We start from the raw sequence: 20,194 nt of genomic DNA on the forward strand, positions 1-20,194 counted from the left end.
TAGCGCCCTATTCAGCAGCTAAGGAGCCAGAGACCTTGGGTAAATCTCTCCACCTTTCAGGAGTACTACCTTGCTCAGTCTCAAAACGAGATAATTTTACTTACCTGAGGACTGGAAGATCAGGGGAGGTGAGGGAAGAAACTCGTCTCTTCTGAAGCTATTGACTTCTGAAAACAGAGAGGGGCGGGCGAAACTAGAAGGAGGAGCGGGGCGAGCGGGGCGGGCGGAGCGTGATCTGCGGGCGTCGGCCGCGCTCGGGGTGAGTACTAAACCGGGTGCGAACGCACGAGCCCCGAGCGGTGCGGTGCGGTGCGGGGGGCGGGGGGGGTGGCGGTCGCTGGGCCGGGCCGGGGCTCAGGTTAGTTGGCTGTGAGCAGGAGTTGCCCTCCCCCGTCCCCTCCCGCGACATCCGGAGGCCCCGGCTGCGCTCTGGGCTGGCGGCGCGCCGGTGAGTCAGGCCGGGTTTTCCCTCCGCCTCTAGGGCAGGCGAGCGAGCGAGCGCCTCGGAGCGCGTCCCTACCTCGCCAATCCGGCTCCGGCGCCCGCCCGCCCGCGTTTTCCCGACGTCTGTCACCCGGCGGCTCTGGCCCGGCTCGCAGTCTCGGCTGGACCGGCGCCCTGGAAGGAGGGTTCAAATCTGCGCGAGTGAACTGCAGAGCGAGAGGGGTGCGGAGTGGCGCCAGTATGGTAAGTGGGGCGCGCCAGGGGCCAGAGTGGACTCAGGGGTGGGGCCGGCCGCCAGGGCTCGCTTTCCCCGCGACCTTGGCCAAGCCGCAGCCCCTCGCCAGCCGAGTTTCTGTCAGGGAAGTGGGTGGGGGTGCCAGGGTGCGGTGTGCGCCCAGGTGTCCCCTAATTCGGCAACCGAGGCACCGAGTTGCGGGATTAGGGACCGACTTGCATGCTCCGCTGGAGGGGCCGGCAGCGGGTTCTGCTCCTCTCCGCAATCCCTGCAAACGCGCTTTCCTTGAAGCTGCGCTCGGGACCACGCTCCGCGGCTAGGGTGGGGCAGACGCCCTAGGCGCGGGAGCCTGACCTCGACTTCTGTCCCCCCAGCCCAGTTGCCCCGGGCAGGCCCCAGGGAGGCGCCGGGAAGAGATTCCCTCTTCCGTCCCCCAGGTAGTTCGGGGACCTCCCGCAGTTCTGGGGCACCCTAGCCTCCGCCATAGCCTTCCCGGGGCAAATTCTGTGGGGATGCCTACCCTGTTTGCCCCTCCTCCTTCCCCTTGGGACCCTGTCTCACGCCCCCCTCCGGAATATCTCATCTCCTTTCGTCCTTCAGCCCCTGCCCTGTACAGGCGGCAGCTGCCAGCTTGCCGCCTGGTCCCCCGATCTGTGAATAAGGGCTGCTCCCAGGTTGTCCCCCACCCCCACCCCCGCCCGAACACCACGCCTATCTGGCCACAACCTTTGGTAAAAGTGACGGCTGACCAGGGGCCAGGCCAAAATCGGCTCTGGCTGTGTCCAAAATGAGAACTAGGACCCATCGTTGTCTGTCCCTCGCCCCCACCCCGCAACCCTCTCCCCCAAGAACAGATTGGGGCAGCCCTTGTTTGCACCAGGGGGTCAGCTGGCTGTCCCTCCGTTGGGCCACCGTGTTCCCTCTCCTCCCGGCCTGGGGAAGAGGCAGAGGCAGGAGGCCGTCCTGGGCTGGGTGCTCAGCCTCCTCCCAGGTCCCTCCTGGGCAGGGCTCCTGAGCCGGCTGGCTGTGCGTGGGTGTGCATGTGCCAGACTGTGAATGAATCCGGCCAGCTTGCTCCCACTGCCGCCTCTAGCATGCAGCTCCCAGGGCTGAGCGTCCCTACGCAGCAGTGCTGCCACTATTTCTTCCTGGCCAGGGGCAGGCTGGAGGGACCCAGGCTAAGGGACCTGGGATCCAAACCAGCATGGTGGCACACGCCCTTGAGAAAAGCGGCTGTGAGGGCTGGGCTGTGTGTACCTGGCAGGGCGGTGGTGAGCCCTGGCTGGGCTAGCCGGACGCAGTGCAGATGACCTTGCCCAGGGCACTGGGATTGCTCGCCACTGTGGGTTTTGGGGCAGCTTGCCTCCTTTTTCTGGAACTCAGTTTCCCTGTCTGTAAGATGGAGTGATGCTAACTGCTGCCCTGCCTGCCCGGAGAGGCCGTGGTGGAGATGAGGTGAGGTGATGAGTGGAAGGAGAACTAGGGTGCTGTGCAACTGGTGAGACAAAGTGTGCCTCCTGCAAGGGTTGGACACTGGGCTGTGCCTCTTCCATCGCAGCAGTGGGTCCGGGGTAGGCCCCCTTCCTGGGCCCCTCTCACCCACTGTCCCCTCTTTTGGAACTGGGACATTCCAGTTCCATTCCTCAGGGGCAGCTGCAGTCACGCCCCTCAGCAAAGCTGATCCCCTACCCTAGCAGGTGGTGGGACCCTCCCCCGAGGTCAGGGCGCAGGAGGGGCTGAGGCAGCCCAGCAAGGAGTGGGAGCTTCCTGCCTGCACAGTCTGGGATGTCCCACCCCTGAGGAGGTGCAGGGAGGGGTCGGGGCTTCTACCCCTGGGGAGCCTGCGCACCGTCTCCTGTACAGCTGAAGCAGCTGAACGTGGCCTTAAGCATGTTATTTCATCTCCTGGGCCTTAGTTTTCTCCTGGGAAGCAGGGTGATGCTACCCCACCCCTGTGAGTGTGGTGAGGCAGTGGTAGGCCCAGCGTCAGGCTGACCTAGCCAAGCAGGCACCCACTGATGGATGCCAGGATGCCTCCCTGACGTCCTGTCTTTCTCTGTGCCCCGGCCAGGGCAGTACCCCAGCCCCATCCTCCTGGCTCCAAGAGAGGTGCCCCTCTGGTCAGGGCTTTCAATCTGCTGGTGGATCCTGGGACCTGGGGGTGGGAGCAGGAGTAAAGGCCCTGTCAGGGCCAGCTGGGGCCTGTGCAGAAGGCCCAGCCCAAGCCTAGTCTTCAGGGTGCTGGGGGCTTTGCAGCTGTGGGCAGAGCTCTGGGCCCCAGAGCAAGCAAGCCCAGGCACTTCGAGGTGTCCGGCTTTATGCTCTGAACCCCCGCCCCAGCTACAGGATACTTGCTGCCCCTCCCCCACCAAGTCCTGTCCAGCCTGCACAGCTGTCCTGGTCTGATCAGGCTAGTCTCTGGGCTTCCAAGCAACAAGAAGGAATGTGTGTTGGGGGGGAGGCAGGGGAGGCGGAGGGACGACCCCTCTAGGAAAAGGCACTGTCCCCAGACTGAGACCGGCGTTTGGTGGAGCCTCCTGAACGCCGATCACACAGCCAGAGAAGTTACCCAGGAGGGGTGGAGGGCAAGGGCCGTAAAGAAAGAGGGGGAGGGGATTGTCTGTGCCTCTCCCTCCGGTTCCTTGGCTGTCTCCAATTGCTCAAGTCGCTCGTGGAGAAAAGCTGGTCCTATGTCCCCCTCACCACCTTCACGCACGTGTGTGCGCGCACACGCTTCTGCATCTGCTGCGGGCGAGGACCCTGGGTCTCTCTGCAGGAGCATTCCTGCAGTACATCTGCGTCCCAGAGGGTGCTCCGTGCTGCATGGGTGACCGACCTTGAGCAGGACAGTGTCTGCTGCTGGATACGACTGTCCGCACCATGTCCTCTAAACAAGAGCCTCTGTGCCGCTGGTGGCACTGGCTGGACTGCAGTGTGCGTGCGGTGGCCTGCCGTGATGGCCGTGGCTGCCTGCCCCCTGGACTTGAGGCTCTTCGTGGGCACAGGGATGACAGTTATTGCTCCCTCAGACAGGAAGTGAGCATCTGCCCAGGGCAAGGTGGGGTGGCGTGTGTTTGGGTGAAGTGGGCGTGCCTGGGAGCACTGTTGCCCATGTACATGATCGTTCCCTGCCCCGTGCTGGCACCCGCTTGCACTTCACAAGGCCTGTACCTCTGCTTCTCTGTGCCTGTCTCAGCAATCCCATAAGGAAGGCAGGGCAGGCAGAGTCTTTCTCCTGTTCAGAGGTGGGGAAACTGAGGCATGGCGAAGGGAGGTGCCCCATGGAGAGACAGCATGAGGCCAGGACAGGAGACCAGGTTTCCTGCTGTCCCACCTTGGTGGCAGGACTTCTGCTCACTCTCAGACACAGTGGCGTCGTGGCCTCGTGAGCCTGTCATGGTGGGGAGGGGTGTCAGACTGGGAGGCAATTGCTTCCGTTCCAGCTCTGCAGCTGCGGGTGACATCCTTGGTCGTTTGGCAGCCACAGTGCTGGATCACGGTGTCCTCTCTGTGACCAGCTCTGCGACGCTGGGCAAACCGTTTCACCCTTCAGAGCCCCAGTGCCCTTGCCAGAAAAGCCAGATAAGTAACTGGGTCACAGAACTGCGGGAGACCCCCACGTAGGGCTGTCACTGTAGGTGACACACCTGTGGGTGACCCCCGACCCTGTGTGGTCTGTGATGCCCCCCAGAGGTATTGAGGGAGCTGGGGGCTGGGAGGGGAGGTTCTTTTTGCCCAGTGTGAGGCTGAGAGCTACAGGGCGAGGAGGCAGGGCCACACCCTCCCTCCCTTTTACTCCTAAAGAGCTTTGTCTTCCACAAACACAAAACCTGGAAATGGTCGAGGAAGACAGAACGTCCTAACGACCATTGTTTGGGACAGTCCCGGAAGCATATTGGGGAGGCTGTGGAGCAGGGGTCCCCAACCTCGGGGCCGAGGACCGGTACTTAGGAACCAGGCAGTCCAGCAAGAGGTGAGCTTGAATGTAATGTGATTGAAACATCCCCAAATCACCTCGACCCCCAGTCCGTGGAAAAAGTCTCTCCCATGAAACCGGTCCCTGGTGCCAGCAAGGTTGCAGACTGCTGTCGTGGAGGACTTGCAGATGCAGTGTGCCTGCTGGGAGTCTGTTCCGGAATGGGAACAGCTGGGTGGGAGGCAGAGAAGGTGACATCGGTTCATCCAGCACTGGGCTGAGCACTGGGAATCCAGCCGGGGAATAGGGACACGCCCTGCCCTCCACCATGTGGTCCGAGCATGGGTGGTGCCGGCCACTCAGTCTCCCACCAATGAGTGATGTGCGGGTGCCCCAGCAGATCAGCCCGGCTGTGGTCAGCCTGTGCTGGGCCTGGCTGCCAATGGAGCGAGTTGTCCTGCTATCTCAGCCCATTCTCTGGGGGTCCCTGAGTGGGGAGTCGTCATGGCCGCTGTCTGAGTGTGGAAGCCAGGCCCCACACACAGGCTGGCTCCGTGCCAGGTCAGGGTGCGGGACCCCCACACACACCTGCTGCCCCCTGCCCCCTGCCTCTCACCGAGGCCCCAGCGAACACCTGTTCCGGAAACCGTGACCATTGTTCCCTCCATCCTTCCTCCCCTCAGGTCCTTCCTGTTTGCATCCCGGGGCTGTCCGGTGCAACCCCACCCATGCCAGGTGCTTCCCTCAGGGAACACATTCAGCAGGAAGAGGGCTGAATGGGAACTGGGTTTCCCCTCCCTGGACAAGAAGAAGGGATGCAGTGTCTGGGGCACTGACCCTGCTTCCAGTGCCCAGTGCCCACATCCCAGATCGGGTGGAGAGCTTAACAGGGGAGTGAGCAAGGTCAGAGTCAGACAGAGCCCGAGTCCTCAGCTGTCCCAGTCCCAGGAAGGGCTCTACTCTGTTTCAGGGCCTCTTTGCATCCATACTGCCCCTTCCAGCCTCTAATTGGAGCTGGGGTACTGGGCAGGTGGCTCTGGGGCCTGTACCCCTGCTTCTTGCCAGCCTAGACACTCTGTCCTGGACTCACTCCAGCCCCACATCTGCCTCTCTTGGGCCTGGGCCAGATGAGGAGCTGACCGAGAACGAGCACCTGGTTTTAGGGCATGAGGGGCAGGTGGGCAACAAGCATCCACCTGCCCCTGATGGAGCCTCCTTATCCCCAGAGGCAGCTGTCAGTGCTCTGCTGAAAATTCATGGCCACAGCCCCAGGCTCTGTCGGCATTGCCATGGGCAGCGTGGGCAGCCTGTTGGAACGGCAGGACTTCTCCCCTGAAGAGCTGCGGGCAGCACTTGCGGGGTCCCGGGGCCCCCGCCAGCCCGATGGGCTCCTCCGGAAGGGCTTGGGCCAACGTGAGCTCTTCAGCTACTTGCACCTCCCCAAGAAGGACAGCAAGGCCGGCAAGCGGGCCGCCCGGAACGAGCCTGCTGACTACACCACCCTTTACTACCAGGAGCATCCTCGGGCTGGTGACTTCAGCAAGACCTCACTGCCTGAGCGGGGACGTTTCGACAAGGTATGCCTATGCCTGCACCCCTCCTTGCCTGGGGTGTGAGGGTGGGTGGGAGCTTGGGCCTCCCTGGAGACCCTGGTGCTGGGGCAGGGCTGGAACCTGTGAGTCCTGCTATGGACTAGCCTGAGGCTTGGTTCCTGCTTCCCACTGGGGTGCACCCCATGCCTGGAAGGATCCCCGGGGACTGTGGGGGCACCGCAGTCAGCCTGAGGTCTCACCCCTGCCCTCTCTTCCTGGCAGTGCCGCATTCGCCCGTCGGTCTTCAAGCCTGTGGCGGGCACCGGGAAAGGCTTCCTGTCCATGCAGAGCCTGGCAGCCCACAAGGGCCAGAAGCTGTGGCGCAGCAACGGCAGCCTGCACATGCTGGCCTGCCACCCGCCCCTGAGCCCGGGGCCCCGGGCCAGCCAGGCCCGAGCCCAGCTGCTGCACGCCCTCAGCCTGGACGAGGGCAGCCCAGAGCACGAGCCCAGCCTGTCTGATTCCTCCAGTGGGGGCAGCTTTGGCTGCAGCCCTGGCACAGGCCCCGGCTCCAGCCCCTTCAGCTCCTCCCTGGGCCACATGAACCACCTCGGGGGCTCCCTGGACCGGGCCTCGCGGAGCCCCAAGAAGGCTGGGCCGATGGCCATGCTGAGTTGCCTGCCTGAGCCCCCACCCCCCTACGAGTTCTCCTGCTCCACTGCCGAAGAGGTGATGGCCATGCTTCCTGACACCTGTGAGGATCTCAAGAGAGGTCTTGGTGACGAGGATGGTGCCAATCCCTTCACACAGGTGAGGGCAGCCTCTGCCCCAGGGTCCTGTTCTGTCCCTTGGCATTGGAGTCCTAGACAGTGTCCCCAGCCAGCTCACCCACATGATTCTGGGCACAAGAGAGAAAGGAGATGAATCGGCTCCTCTCCCCCCATCCCCGCTGGCAGGCGTCAGATCACTGGTGGTTCTTGCTGGAGTTGTGTAAGACGGAGGGAGAATCTCCCTGGGAGGGCCGTGTGCTGGGGACACTTCACCTCTGGAGGGCATCCCAGGATGGCGCACATGTGGCTGGGGTGCTCGGCCCTGGGTCCTGTGGCACTCGGGCACAGGCTGTTGGCTGCAACCACCAGGCGCCTCTTTCTGCTTGGCAGGTGCTGGAGGAGCGCCAGCGGCTGTGGCTGTCGGAGCTGAAGCGCCTATACGTGGAGCGGCTGCATGAGGTGGCCCAGAAGGCTGAGCGCAGTGAGCGAAACCTCCAGCTGCAGCTGTTTGTGGCCCAGCAGGAGCAGCGTCGCCTGCGCAAGGAGCTTCGTGCACAGCAGGGCCTCGCCCCTGAGCCTCGGCCCCTAGAAGCTGACCCTAACACTAGTCCAGAGGAGGAAGCACGATGGGAGGTGAGAGACTAGGTTCCTAAGAAGGCTCTTGTCCCTGTTTCTGTAGTCCCCTCTTCTGCCTGCCCCCTTCCACCGAACCCCCTCACCCTGCTTTGCTTGGCCCTTGCCCATCCTGTGCTTCCTTCCAGGTGTGCCAGAAGACAGCAGAGATTAGCCTCCTGAAGCAGCAGCTGCGGGAGGCCCAGGCCGAGCTGGCCCAGAAGCTGGCTGAGATCTTCAGCCTGAAGACACAACTCCGGGGCAGCCGGGCACAAGCCCAGGCTCAGGAGGCAGAGCTGGCCCGGCTGCGTGAGGTGGTGCGGAGCCTGCAGGAGCAGGCCCCACAGGAGGAAGCCCCAGGTGGTTGTGAGACTGATGACTGCAAGAGTAGGGGGCTGCTGGGGGAGGTGGGAGGCAGTGAGGCCAGAGATGGCGCTGAGAAGCTCCGGGCCGAGCTGCTGCAGGAGCAGCTCCGGGGCCAGGAGCAGGCTCTACGCTTCGAGCAGGAGCGGCGGACGTGGCAGGAAGAGAAGGAGCGGGTGCTGCGCTACCAGCGGGAGATCCAGGGGAGCTACATGGACATGTACCGCCGCAACCAGGCGCTAGAACAGGAGCTGCGGACACTGCGGGAGCCCCCTGAGCCCTGGAGTCCTCGGCTTGAGTCCTCCAAGATCTGAGGCCAGTGGCGAGAGCTGACAGCAGAAGCGCTGTCAGAAGATGGCTTGGGCGAGCCTGCCCTGAGAAGGCCGGCTCCGTCCTGACATTGGTCTGGGGCAGAATCTGCTGAAGCCAGCCGGGATGGGGAAGCCCACTGAGAGAAGGGATCCAGAGGGGCTGTGGGCTGGGTAGGATGCCAGCAGCAGGAGCCAGGCCCTCCTAGCTGAGAAGTACCCCAGCAGGGCCCAGCCTGTGGCCCTGGAAAGGAAGATGAGGTGCCCAAGATTCAGAGGGCTAGGCATGAGGGAGGGAGGCTGGGACAGGAACATTGGCCTCCCCCAGAATGAAACCACAGTATTTTTTTTAATTGATTTGAGAGACAGAGAGAGGGAGAGAGAGGGGAAAAACCAATTGATTTGTTGTTCCACTTATTTATGCATTCATTGATTGCTTCTTGTATGTGCCCTGACTAGAGATTGAACCTACAACGTTGGTGTATTGGGGTGATGCTGTAACCCAGTGAGCTACCTGTCCAGGGCTAAAACCACATTTTCTATGAGGAGGCCTTGGGTGGTATGTTGGGCCTGTTTCAGACCTGAGTTGAGCCGATCCAGGAGGGTCAGGATTGGGAGTCATGGACCTGGGCAGTATAGCTCCTTCTGTGGTCCTTGTCAGTGGGAGGGTGTGCCTGGTACCTGTGTTGGGCATGTGTATTGGCAGGTGGAGGAGTCCTCTTCTTTGCCCTAACGCCACGTGGTTCCTTAGCTGCCATGTGGGCTGAAATTCCTTTCTTCATCACCAATGGGATTTTTCAGAAGGAACAATGCCAGGGAATCTAGAAAAATAAAAGGGCAAGTCACCCAAGGCATTGCTCGAACATGAAACGTTCTCTTCATGGGAAGTCTCAACCACAGTGCCCAGGCCCCTGCCAGGTGTAGAGCCAGCCTCAGGCAACTTCCGCCGGAGCTCCTTAAGGCTCCTGCAGGGATCTGCCCATCCCAGCATCCACCTCCCATCTTCCTGTCTGGCTGTGGTGCACCCCTCCCTCCGTAGGGATGGGGGCCCTGGGAAGGTGCGGGGGACTGGCAGAAAAAGCTTGTGGGTCACCAGATAAAGGGCCTTTGCCACTACAAGTAATGTGGACACATCCCCATAGGCATGAAGGACCATGGAGTTTTTAAGCAGAGGTGAGATAAGAGCTGATTTGCATTCTGGAAAGCAGCCCCTGCCTCTCAGACATCTGGCTTCCCCTCTGGGCCTTTTCTCCCTCAGGGATAGGTGTCTTGGAGTACAGACCCAGGCCAGCCATGCAGGTGGGTGTCACCCTCCGCTTGTGGTGAAGCTCAACATCCTTACAGGTGAATCACTATGGCTGCTGCCACACAGTGAGGGCTTCCCTCTGCCAGGCACTGTTCGACTGCCAAGTAGGGCATGGGGGCTCTGGTGGGAATCTTTCTGCCCCAGGGAAGGCAGGAGACAGGCAGACTTCTCCCCTCCCAGTGGTTGCCCTGGTGGGGCAGGTGCAACCTCAGAGGAGTTCTTGGCAGAGATCTTCAGCTTCCTCCCCATGGCCTTGCCCTCCTCCTGCCAAGCCTGGCAGCCCTATGGGCCCCAGCAGGTGGGGCCTGCGCAGGGGTGTGGATTGGGCTGTAGAGTGTGAGCCAGTGTGCCCCACCTTTTCAGGGCGGAGAGGGGTGTGTGAGTTGACTGTCAAGGGGTTGGTGTGTCTGTGGCCCTGTGAGCGGTAGGTGTATGCAGAGATGGGCTGTGGGTGGTGGGTGTGTCTAAGGGGGTGTGTTTGGGGCTGCTTCCTGCTGCTCCCTCGGCCCCATTACTTCCCCCCAGTTCCAGTCCCTTTATCTGGCCAGGCTTGGGTGGAGCCTGTGGCTGGTATAGACCCTTGGCCCTAGCTGAGACCCATTTAGGCCCACCCCTCAGCCTGGGGAGGGGACGGGAACATGGGTCGGGCAGTTCTGCTCTCCACGGGCCTCAGTATCCACTTCATACCTCTCCAAACCACAGTTTCTGGGCCCGAGGCCCCCCACCCCCCACAGCTAAGTGCTGGCCTGAGGTCTTGGCCCGGAGCTGGTCAGGCCGGGTGCCCACAAGCCCCGCAACGTCAGGGTCCGCTTTTCTGGCACCACCTCTGCAAAACGACTCCGCACCCAGCAATTAGAGAGCTGGGCTGGCCAGTACTGCCAGCAGGGAGTGGGTGGGCGGTACCAAAACTTGGCAGCTGTGCCAGAAACCAAGACCAGGCCCAGATGTAGGGGGAGGGCTCCAGGGAGCCAAGCTGGGGCGTCTCAGACGGAACCTGATCCCTATTAGCTTATCCCTGGGGAAACCAGCTCTGGTCCCCAAGCCGGCTCAGTGGCTCTTGAGCCAGCTGATTACAGGTGCCACTACAGTGGCTGCTGCTGCCCGGCAGCTCCTCCCTTCGGCCACTGGCAGGCCCCTCTACCACCAGCAGACTACACCCAGGCATCTGGTTCTCCAGAGCTGTGGCGAGACCCTACCCAGGCTCCCTGCCTGCCCCTGGTTCCCCCTGTGCTCAGTGCAGGTAGTGTCATGCCTGCCGGCTGCTCCCTGGGCCCCTCAGTCTGTCTCTCAAGGCTTTGGACAGTCACTGATAACGGTGCCCCTTCTGACCCCAGCACCCTCTGGGCCTTCCTCCTGTAGTCAGAGCCCCTCCCTGTGCTCAGGTCTTGCCTCTTCAGGGAAGCCTTTCCTGAACTCACACAGGGCAGTCTCCTTCCTTGTGCCCACAGCCCCAGGTGCCTCTCTGCCAGCTCTCTTTGTGCTGCTGGAGTTGTCCCTTCACCTCTGTCTCCACTGGGCTGCAGGCCTCCTTAGGCACAGCCATGTCTTGTTTTTATCCCCAGAGCCCTCCAGCTCCAGCCCCAGAAGGCACTGGGGGGCTTCGGAGTCAAAAGGGACCAGACCCTTCCCCTGATTGGCATGGGTTTGAGCTGGTGGTAGGGTGGGGTACATGGGGAGGGTTCCTGCTCCAAGTGTCCATTCACCTGTGGGCACCTGGTGCCAACCATATCTGTCAGGCTCCAGGGCTCCCAAGCTGGGCACCATTCACTGCACACTGATCTACTGCTGCCCTCCTCGGGGCCTGGTGTGGTTTCCAGGAGAGGAAGCCAAAGTAGCCAGGACCTCTGCCCTCTTGGCCCTTCCCCATGGGGGGCAGGGGAAGGAGATGACACACATGTCCATGCAGTGACCAGGCCAGGCAGGAGACTGAGGACAGGAGGGTCCAGAGGGTGAAGGCTGGCTGCTGGAACAAGGCTGGGGCAGGAGTCAGTTGGGAGGTAGGGGGACAGGGGGCGGGGCACAGCCGGGGCTGTGCATATTAGCAATCCTTTCTCCGGGGACATGCAGGCAGTTTCCCCTAGTGGGTCTGTGCTTAGCTGTCTATTATATTGGATTCAGGAAAGAAAAAGAACATGCTGTTTCTTGCAACAAAAGTGAAATATGTCACATGAGATGAGGGAGTGCCGTGGGCGTTCAGAGGACTTGCGACCGGCTCCCGTCACTCGAGCTGGTGGGACGGGGGTGAGGAGGACTGACCAAACCTTGGTTAGGCTCTTCTGACCTCTCTCTTTGAATGGGCCCGAACTTTGGAAGCCGTCCTTCCTCGTACAGTCCAGTTTGAGGGAGAGTTCTGCTAAGGTAGTTGAGTTGGAGCGGCCCGTCCTGCATATCGAATCACCCTCCACATGTAATCTGGTTCCTTGTCCTCCACCACTCTCCAGGTGATGTCTGATTGCGGGCCTGCCTTCTGCAAGATGCCTGTGGTCCATTTAGTCAGAACCCTCCCTAGCCCCCTGAGGTTTCCTCTTAGTAACTTTCCATCCACTGACCTCCACTCTCCTCCTTGGTTGTAAATTGTACTTTCCCTGTCATATTTGGAGTTGAGCCCACTCTCTGTCCCCTACTGCAAAACCCCAGTGCGGTAGCCCTCCCTTGTATAAAATCTTCCTTGCCACTCTTTAATGAGTATCGTGAGTAATTTTTTTTCTTTAATGGGGTAAGCTGCTCTGAATTGGGGTGATTTCCTCAGGAGCTGCATGGAGTGAGCACATTTAGGGTGGGCCTGGACTTGGACACAGTGAAGTGTGGGGCCGATGTGGGGGAGGTCTCTCGGGTTTGCAGGCCAGTGCTCAGTCTGCCCAGACACACCAGCCACGGCAAAAACTTTTTTAAAAAAGATTCATCTAATGTGTGCTTTGTGTGTCTGTTCCCCTCCTTTCATTTAAGGTACAATTTACTTACAGGAAAGTCCACCCTTCCCAAGGTTCAGTTTTTAGAGCTTTGACCAATGCAGAGTTGTATAACCAACCCTACAGTCAAGATACGGAATGCTTCCATCTCCCCTCAAACTCCCCTGTGCCTCCCTGTAGTGAGCCTTTAACCTCTACCCACAGGCAACCAGTGATCTGCTTTCTCAGTTACCTTTTTGTGAGCTTTATTTAATCCCACCACATATTTAGAACATAATACAAAGTTGCAAGTAAAAATAAAACCACTTCATTGGAAAGAATAAAAAGCCAGAAATAGATTCCATGTTGTAGAAAAATTCTAATATGATGATAAAGGGCTTCAAAATGAGAGGGTAACCCCTGTTTGGTGTGGCTCGGTGGACTGAGCACTGGCTTGTGAACCAAAGGGTCACTTGTTTGATTCCCAAGTCAGGGCACATGCCTGGGTTATGGGCCAGGTCCCCAGTAGGGGCACATGAGGAGCAACCACACATGGATGTTTCTCTCCCTCTCTTTCTCCCTCCCTTCCCCTCTCTAAATAAATAAATAAAATCTTTAAAAAGATTTTTAAAAAAGGACATCCTTTTTTTAAAAAATGAGAAGGTAAGGAAGGATTATTTAATAAGAGGTGCGATAACTGGACAAAAATGTGGGGGAAAGTGTCAGACACTATACCTCCACCTGGAAAATAAAATGGACACGTATCAAGGAGTTAATTTTTAAAAATCAAATCCCAGGAAACCAGCAAAAGGTGAAACAGACTATTATTGAATTCGTAGAGAACAGCTAAGTTTTTCTGCTCTGAAGCAGTTCCTCCTTCCCACAAAAACAAATCGAACACACAATCCCAACAGGGCGAGACTGACAAAATCAACTAGGCAATAAAACTTGGTGCACACTGAAAAGTGACAAAACAACGATGCCAGGAGAACCAAATACTGGGGAAAGAGATGACAAAGGTTAAAACTGTCTGAGGTATCTGCCGGGCATTCCAAGTTCTCATAGACGCTGGGCTTTGTTCACACCCAGCAAGGCTGTGGGGCAGGTCAGGGCTCCTGCAGAGGAAGTGGGGAAGCCTGGGGAGCCAGCAAAAGCCTGTGAGGTCCTGTTGGCTCCGAGGCCGCCCGAGCCTCAGCGGGTGGCCCCAGGCTAGGCTCACTCAACTCTCCGCCCCCGCAGCGCCGTGTGGGCCAGACCACCCAGGCTTCAGGTGCACAGACTCGACTCACCAGGATGCTCCAACACCCGTGGGCTCTTGGCAGGGCTCTGGACCACCCTCTTCCCTGTGTGAAAGGTTCTGAAGCCATTGGAGCCTCAGTGTATTTCTGAGCATCTAAGGTGTTCCAAGTACATGGTGTTGGGCATACAGCAGTGCCGAGTATGAAGTCGTGGTCCCAGTGGAGCTTTTATTAAGAGGGCGTGAGTTAGGAGCCGAAAGACAATAAACACACAAAATAATTTCTTCAAGTCAAATGCTATTTTTAAAAAAGAACTGGGATTGTTCAAGTGCTATACAGAAAACAAAACAAGATTGTGCAAGGGTGTTTGCGGGGTGGAGGGTGGGGAGGAGGCGTGGAGGGTTGAAGGGGCGGATGTCCTGGAAACAGGAGACTGGCCCGGAAAGGAAGCAGGAAGTCAGGGAAACCGAGACGCAGCCTTTTTTCCTCGGGCTGTTTTCTAGCTGAGTCTCTAAGGCCTGTGTGTGTGTGTGTGTGTGTGTGTGTGTGTGTGGAGGGGGGCGCGGGGCGGGTAGGGGGCTCCTCTGTCCCGCCCCTTCGGAGCATCCTCTTGCTCTGGGAGGAACGTGAATTCAGTACAGTCCTGGGTTTGGGGTCACCCTTCCTCTTAGGTCAGCTGTACTACCTGGTCTCCTTGTACGCGCCAAGGAGGGCGACCAACGACCGATGGAGGGCAACAGGGCAGGGGCTGGTGGACTCCAGCAGCAGTCTAATCCTCCTGTTGAATTCCCAGTAGATTCGGTACAGGTTTAGCGGCAGGGAAAAAAAAAAGATTTTTCTTTTAAACATCGTTTGATATATTGAAAAGAGCATCAGGGAGCCATCGCGGGAGAGCCGAACCGTCGGACTCACATCATTCCGTAGACCTTCCTTTGAAAGAGAGCAGAGGGCGGGGAGCCCAGTTGGCACAGACTTTGGTTTAGGGCTTCCGAGTGCGGAGCCGGACCCTGGGACTCAGTCTGGGACTGAATTATGGGGGCGGGCGGGCCAGGTGCTTCTTCCCAGTGGGAAAACCAACCCGCCAGCCCCACGCACCCCCCAACTTCCCGAGCCAGGGGGTCGGTCTGATCTTGCCCGGATCCCGCAAACACGGAGGGGCGAGGTGCAGCCCGCAGCTGCGGCGCGGCGCGGGGACAGCCAGGGCGTGGGCCACGACAGCTGGATGTCTGGCTTCCCGCCGCTGCCCGATTCCTGCGGGCGACTCCACTCTGGGAACGCGGGAGGGGGAAGCTCGCGCCAGGCGGACGCGGGACAGCACCCCTGCGCGAAGCCGCGAGTCGGCAAGTCCCGACCCGCGGCGCAACCGCCGCAGCTTCCGGTTCCGTTGACAGCGGCGCCGGAAACGAGGGTGGGGCGGTGGGGCCAGGTGTGAGCCGCGGCTTCCGGCCAGGAGGTGCGAGCGGAGGACGAGGTGCGCCCGGGCGGCGGGGCGCGGGGGGGGGGGGGGGGGGGAGGGTTGGGTTGCGCGGTGGGCGGCAGCTCGGCGGGGATCCTGGGCCTCGGGCCTTCCCCGACTACTGGTCCGCACCAGTCCGACCGCCCTTAGACTTGTTTGCTCTGCAGCCGTCGGCCCGGGAACTGGAGCCCCTCAGACTCGTAAGACCCTCGAGGAAGCGCCCCTGCCGGGGGAATCGCCCCAACATCCCATCGTATTGTGAGCCAACTGGGTCGGAGGTAAGCCGTGGCGGACGAGGACATTCGAGCATGCTCTTTTGAAGGACGAGTAGGAGTTTCACAGTCATTTGCGTTAATGCAGATGAAACTCCCAGAAGGGCTGCATTCCAGGGAAAATGGTGGGCCTTTTGGTTAACGACGAAAGATCGAAACTTCAAATCGAGATTTGTAAGGAAGAAAAGGTGCGTTACATCCTGGGGTCTAGGAGAGCATCTCTGAAGAGATGGCGTTTGTATTGAGACCCTACTAAGGAACCAACCGTGCAAAGATCTGGGAGAAGAGTGTTCCAGGTAGAGGAAACAGCCAGCGCAAAAGCCCTCAGGCAGAAATAAAATGAATGAGGTGAAGGAAGCGAAAGAAGGCTGGTTGGAATGGGGTACCAAAGGGGAGAGTGGTGGAAGATGAGGTGGGAGAGGTGGCTGGGAGTGAACTCACAACTGTTTAGGCCGTAAAACGGAGGGTGGGTTTTATCCTGAGTGCAGGAGGAGTCGGGTTTTAAGCAGAGGAGTAGTGGGTGTGTAGGGTGGAGAATGGACAGAGGTGGGGTACAGAGGTATAAGAATTGGGTCAATGGAGGCTGTCCAGTTCTGTGTCAGGAAGAGGGACCTTTCTGTGATTTGCACAAACATCCCTTCTCCCTCTTTACCCCAGAAGGCGTTCTCCTGGTTCAGGATGCTGAAGCCTGGGGACAAAACCCTCATGCATGTCTTGCCTATCTTGGAGGGATTTTAATATTTCACTCATGGGTCCCCCAGCCCCTGCCGCCACCCAGGTTTGAGCTCAGGGCCTCTAGCGAGGAGGGTTAGGGAGTGGATGCACCATTTAATCAGCAAATGTTCACCGAGCACCCACTGTGGACCAGGCCCTGGACTGGGCACTGAAGGGGAAGAGGATGAGAGAGACAGGACTCCTGGCCTGAGCATCTCACAGTTGAGGGGGGAGACAGACATGAGGACAGGCACAGACTGCGCTGCCGTGCTGTGGACTCCGATGTGCGTGGTCCGGGCGTTCTCCACCGAGGTTTGTGAAGCAGGGAGATTTCAGCGAGGGCTCTGTGGGGAGCAATAATTATGCTGCATCTGGTGCTCTCCGTGCAGAGAAGTGTGGAGGGCATTCTGGACATAGGCTCAGCTTGTGCTGAGCGAATGTGCAATGATAAAGGGCTGGTATGTCAGGCCATGGCACTGTTGAGGAAGGGGGGGTTGTGACAGGATCCCACGTGTTACTTTGGAGGGATTAGTTTGTCAAAGATGAGCACACTCTCTGCTCTCCTGCACAGTGAAGATGACCGACCACGGCTCAGTCAGTGTGGCTCGGCCTGGGCTGGCTGAGTAGCCTCCTGGGCTGTTTGGATGGAACGTTTGCAAGCAGTTCTGTTTTCCCAGCTCACTTACTTTATTTTTAAATGTTTTATTAAGTTTTCTTGGTTCATTGTATGTGTAATTGGTCCATGCAGGGCCTTTTTCTCCTGTGTATTTATTTATACATTCCCTGTTACTCCCGTTCCTTTTTTCTCCCCCCACCAAAGGCAACTACTCTGATGTGCTGGGTGTAAATCCCTGTATTTGCATGTATCCTTTGTTGTACACATATATATTTTTAAAGATTTTATTTATTTATTTTTAGAGAGAGGAAAGGAGGGAGAGAGGGAGAGAAACATGATGTGCAAGAGAAACAGCAGTCGGTTGCCTCTCTTACGCCCCCAACTGGGGACCAGGCCCACAACCCAGGCATGTGCCCTGACTGGGAATTGAACTGGCAACCTTTTGGACCACAGGTCAGCTCAATCCACTGAGCCACACCAGCCAGGGCTGTGTGCATATATTTTTAAATTTACACAAGTAGTATTCTCCCTAGAGTTCATTTTGTTTCATTTTCTCCCCTCAGTACCACATTTTGGGATCTTACTGATGTTGCTGTGGGTATCTCTGGAGTGTGGTTTCTGAATGCTCTCCAGGTTTTCATAGATGCATCCCCCACATTTTACCTTTTCGATTTATCAGTTCCCCCAGTGGTGAGGCCCCTAGACTGTCTCTGACTCCTGGCTACTGCACACAGCGCTGGGATGAAAATCCTTGTACCTAGCTCCTTCCTCATCTCTGTAAAACAGTTTTGAGATTCTGGCCTGGGCTTCTCCTTGGTAATTCTGGTGTCAGTTGGTGTTGGACAGGGCCAGACTGTTGGACCTTGGTGAGGTCCTCATCATTCTTGAACTGTGTGTGTTGTCTGTAAATTGTGATTCTGGTTCCCAGATGTTCTCTGCAAACGTTCTGTTGTGTTGCCGTCTTTCCTAGTAGGTCATCTTTCAGACTCTGCTGTCAATTTCCCACTTCCTGTCATCATTAATTGTTGCTGTACACTCATTGCAACCACAGCCATTCCCTTTCCTGGGGAGGCCGTGGCCTGGTGAGCTGGTCCAGGGAGTGCTCCCAAACAGCCCCGGAGCCAGAAGGCCCAGCTTCAGTTCTCATGTCCTCCCCTTCCTGCCATGTGACCTTGGGCAACTTACTTAATCTTTCTGTGTCTCATTTTCTCATCTGTAAAGTAGGTCTAATGATCGCACCTACCTCCTAGTGTTCTTGTACGAATTGATTAGCTAATGCATGCAAAGTCATTAGAAGGGTGCCTGGCACACAGTGAGCCTCTGTGACGTGTTAACTGTTAACAGCAATAATAAAACTGTTAACAGCAATAATAACTATTACATAGATACTGTTCTAGGCATTAGTCCCTGTTATGTTTTGCAATAATGGCTCATACCCCGTGATGGGATACTGGCACACGTGTTTTCTGCTATTTCACTTGATTGTGCTTTTAGGTATCACGTTTTCATCAACATCGAGGCAAAACCTTCTACCAGCAAAAAGATGACCACTCATGGAGGGCTCAGAAATGGTTAGCACTTTTTAGCAGTAAAGTATTTTCAATGAAGATGTGTATTTTTTTAAAAAGAGAGAATGCTGTTGCACATGTGAGACTGATGTGGTGCGCACATAGCATTTGCACGCTCTGGGAACCACACAGTCCGTGCGACTCGCTGTACTGCAGCGCTGACTTTACCTTGCTGTTGGCTTAGTCGGGTGGTCCGGGCCACCCATAGCCCCTCTGAGGTATCCTGCATTTGCTCGGGAGGCATGAGGCAGGTGACGTTGTCTTCTTGACACCATGATTACAGACTCTAGTGTGTTAGCATCACCTGTGAGGAGAGATGGCAGAAACACGTGGTGGAGCTCCGAGTGCCAGTTTCCTGGCATGTGCCCCCTGGTTGCACTGAGAGGATGCAGCCAGGACCGATGGTGCTGGTGGGAACGGGCAGGGAGGGGTGAAACTGGAGAGTCCTGAGGGTCACCTCGGGCACAGGGTTCTCCTGTGGCGTCACTCGGTTCTCTCCTATGCGAGAATGGACCACTGGCTAGATTGGGACATTTGAGAGTGAGCTTTCATTTCTAGTCCCGTGGATGGGAGGCTAGGGAGAGAAACCTGTCATCAGCACTTTGAGGATTGTTCGTGTGTTCGGTGACAGAGGCTGCTCTCAGGTGGAGGGGATCGGTGGCTCAGAGTAGAAAGGACTTAGGACGGGGACCTTGGTGGTAGGAAAGGGGGGCAGGAACAGGCAGCGTCCTCTCAGTGGCATAGTGAGGAGGGAAGGCTGTGTTACAGGAGGGGCAATAGTGCGAGGGGGTGGCGGCCCTGCGACATCACTGCCGGGCGGTCAGAATTGAGGTCAGAGGGTCCTCATCCCGTGAGAGCCTCGGGGCATGCAGGTAAGGCTTTCTTGGTACTCGGTGAGTGGTGGAACATCGTGGGCCATTTCAGTCACACCAGACTCGGGTGGGTCCAAGGCCTCTCAGCACCCCAGACCTGCCTGATGACAATGTAGACATGACGTGACAGTTTAGTTTTACCAAGTGTCACCTGTTTGATGGGACACAGCTTCTGCTTGGTGAGGGGATGGGTTCTGCGGATGGGTGGTGGTGAGGGTTGCATGGCATTGTGAATGTATTCAGTGACACTTAAAAATGGTTAAAAGGGTAAATCTTATGTGTATTTTACCACAATTAAAAAGTCATACTTAGCCCTGGCTGGCATAGCTCAGTGGATTGAGCGCGGGCTGGGAACCAAAGTGTCCCAGGTTCGATTCCCAGCCAGGGTACATTCCTGGGTTGCAGGCCAGAACCCCCAGCAACCGCACATTGATGTTTCTCTCTCTCTCTCTCTATCTCCCTCCCTTCCCTCTCTAAAAATAAATAAATAAAATCTTAAAAAAAAAAAGTCATACTTAAACACTGGCTGGTGTGGCTCAGTGGATTGAGCGCCAGCCTGTGAACTGAAAGGTTGCAGGTTCGATTCCCAGTCAGGGTACATGCTGGGTTGTGGGCCAGGCCCCTGGTTGGGAGTGTGTGAGCAGCAACTAATTGATGTTTCTGTTGCACATGGATGTTTCTTTCCCTCTCTTTCTCCCTCCCTTCCCCTCTCTCTAAAAATAAATAAATAAGATCTTTTTAAAAAATCATACTAAAAAAAATACTGAAGTAGCAGGAGGCCAGGTGGGAGCAAGGGAGGGATAGCTGCTAGAGGGGTCATCCCTGAGTTACTTCTCAAACAGTTGGGAGGTGACAGGAGGACTTCCCAGGGAGCGGGACCAGCTTGAACCAGGGCTCGTGCTGTGAGGCAGTAAGGGTTCTGGCTGCCCATGTGGGGTGAGCAGCAGGGGAGACTGAAGCTGTAGTGGGGAGCAAGACCCATTGGGCCAACGCGGCCACCAGTTACTCCTTGGGCTGTGTTTCCAAATACCAGCCTTTTATGGACTGTCTTCAGGCTCCTGTCACTGTGGAGTAGAGGAGACCC

The 20,194-nt window shown here is 57.7% G+C and overlaps 2 protein-coding genes across 6 annotated transcripts in view; both read left to right on the top strand.

The window, feature by feature from the left end:
• Positions 1 to 359: 359 nt before the first annotated feature.
• Positions 360 to 8,563, top strand: N4BP3 (NEDD4 binding protein 3). Its single transcript, XM_028528032.2, has 5 exons — positions 360 to 687; positions 5,822 to 6,172; positions 6,410 to 6,937; positions 7,288 to 7,530; positions 7,659 to 8,563. Exons 2-5 carry the CDS (start codon positions 5,852 to 5,854, stop codon positions 8,184 to 8,186), a joined length of 1,620 nt encoding a protein of 539 aa, XP_028383833.1. The 5' UTR covers positions 360 to 687; positions 5,822 to 5,851; the 3' UTR covers positions 8,187 to 8,563.
• The window catches only part of RMND5B (required for meiotic nuclear division 5 homolog B), a 28,096-nt gene continuing 9,470 nt past the window's right edge, over positions 1,569 to 20,194 (top strand). Inside the window, exons 1-2 of one of the 5 annotated variants that reach the window (XM_036014515.1) lie at positions 1,569 to 1,573; positions 15,832 to 15,838. The gene's annotated coding sequence lies outside the window, so the exon portion shown is untranslated. Of the gene's footprint in view, positions 1,574 to 15,040; positions 15,092 to 15,142; positions 15,347 to 15,831; positions 15,839 to 20,194 lie in introns of those variants that run through there. The other 4 variants (XM_028527606.2, XM_036014516.1, XM_036014513.1 and 1 more) reach the window with 4 other exon arrangements.

Source organism: Phyllostomus discolor, chromosome 13, assembly GCF_004126475.2.
Source record: "Phyllostomus discolor isolate MPI-MPIP mPhyDis1 chromosome 13, mPhyDis1.pri.v3, whole genome shotgun sequence".
Classification (NCBI taxonomy): domain Eukaryota; kingdom Metazoa; phylum Chordata; class Mammalia; order Chiroptera; family Phyllostomidae; genus Phyllostomus; species Phyllostomus discolor.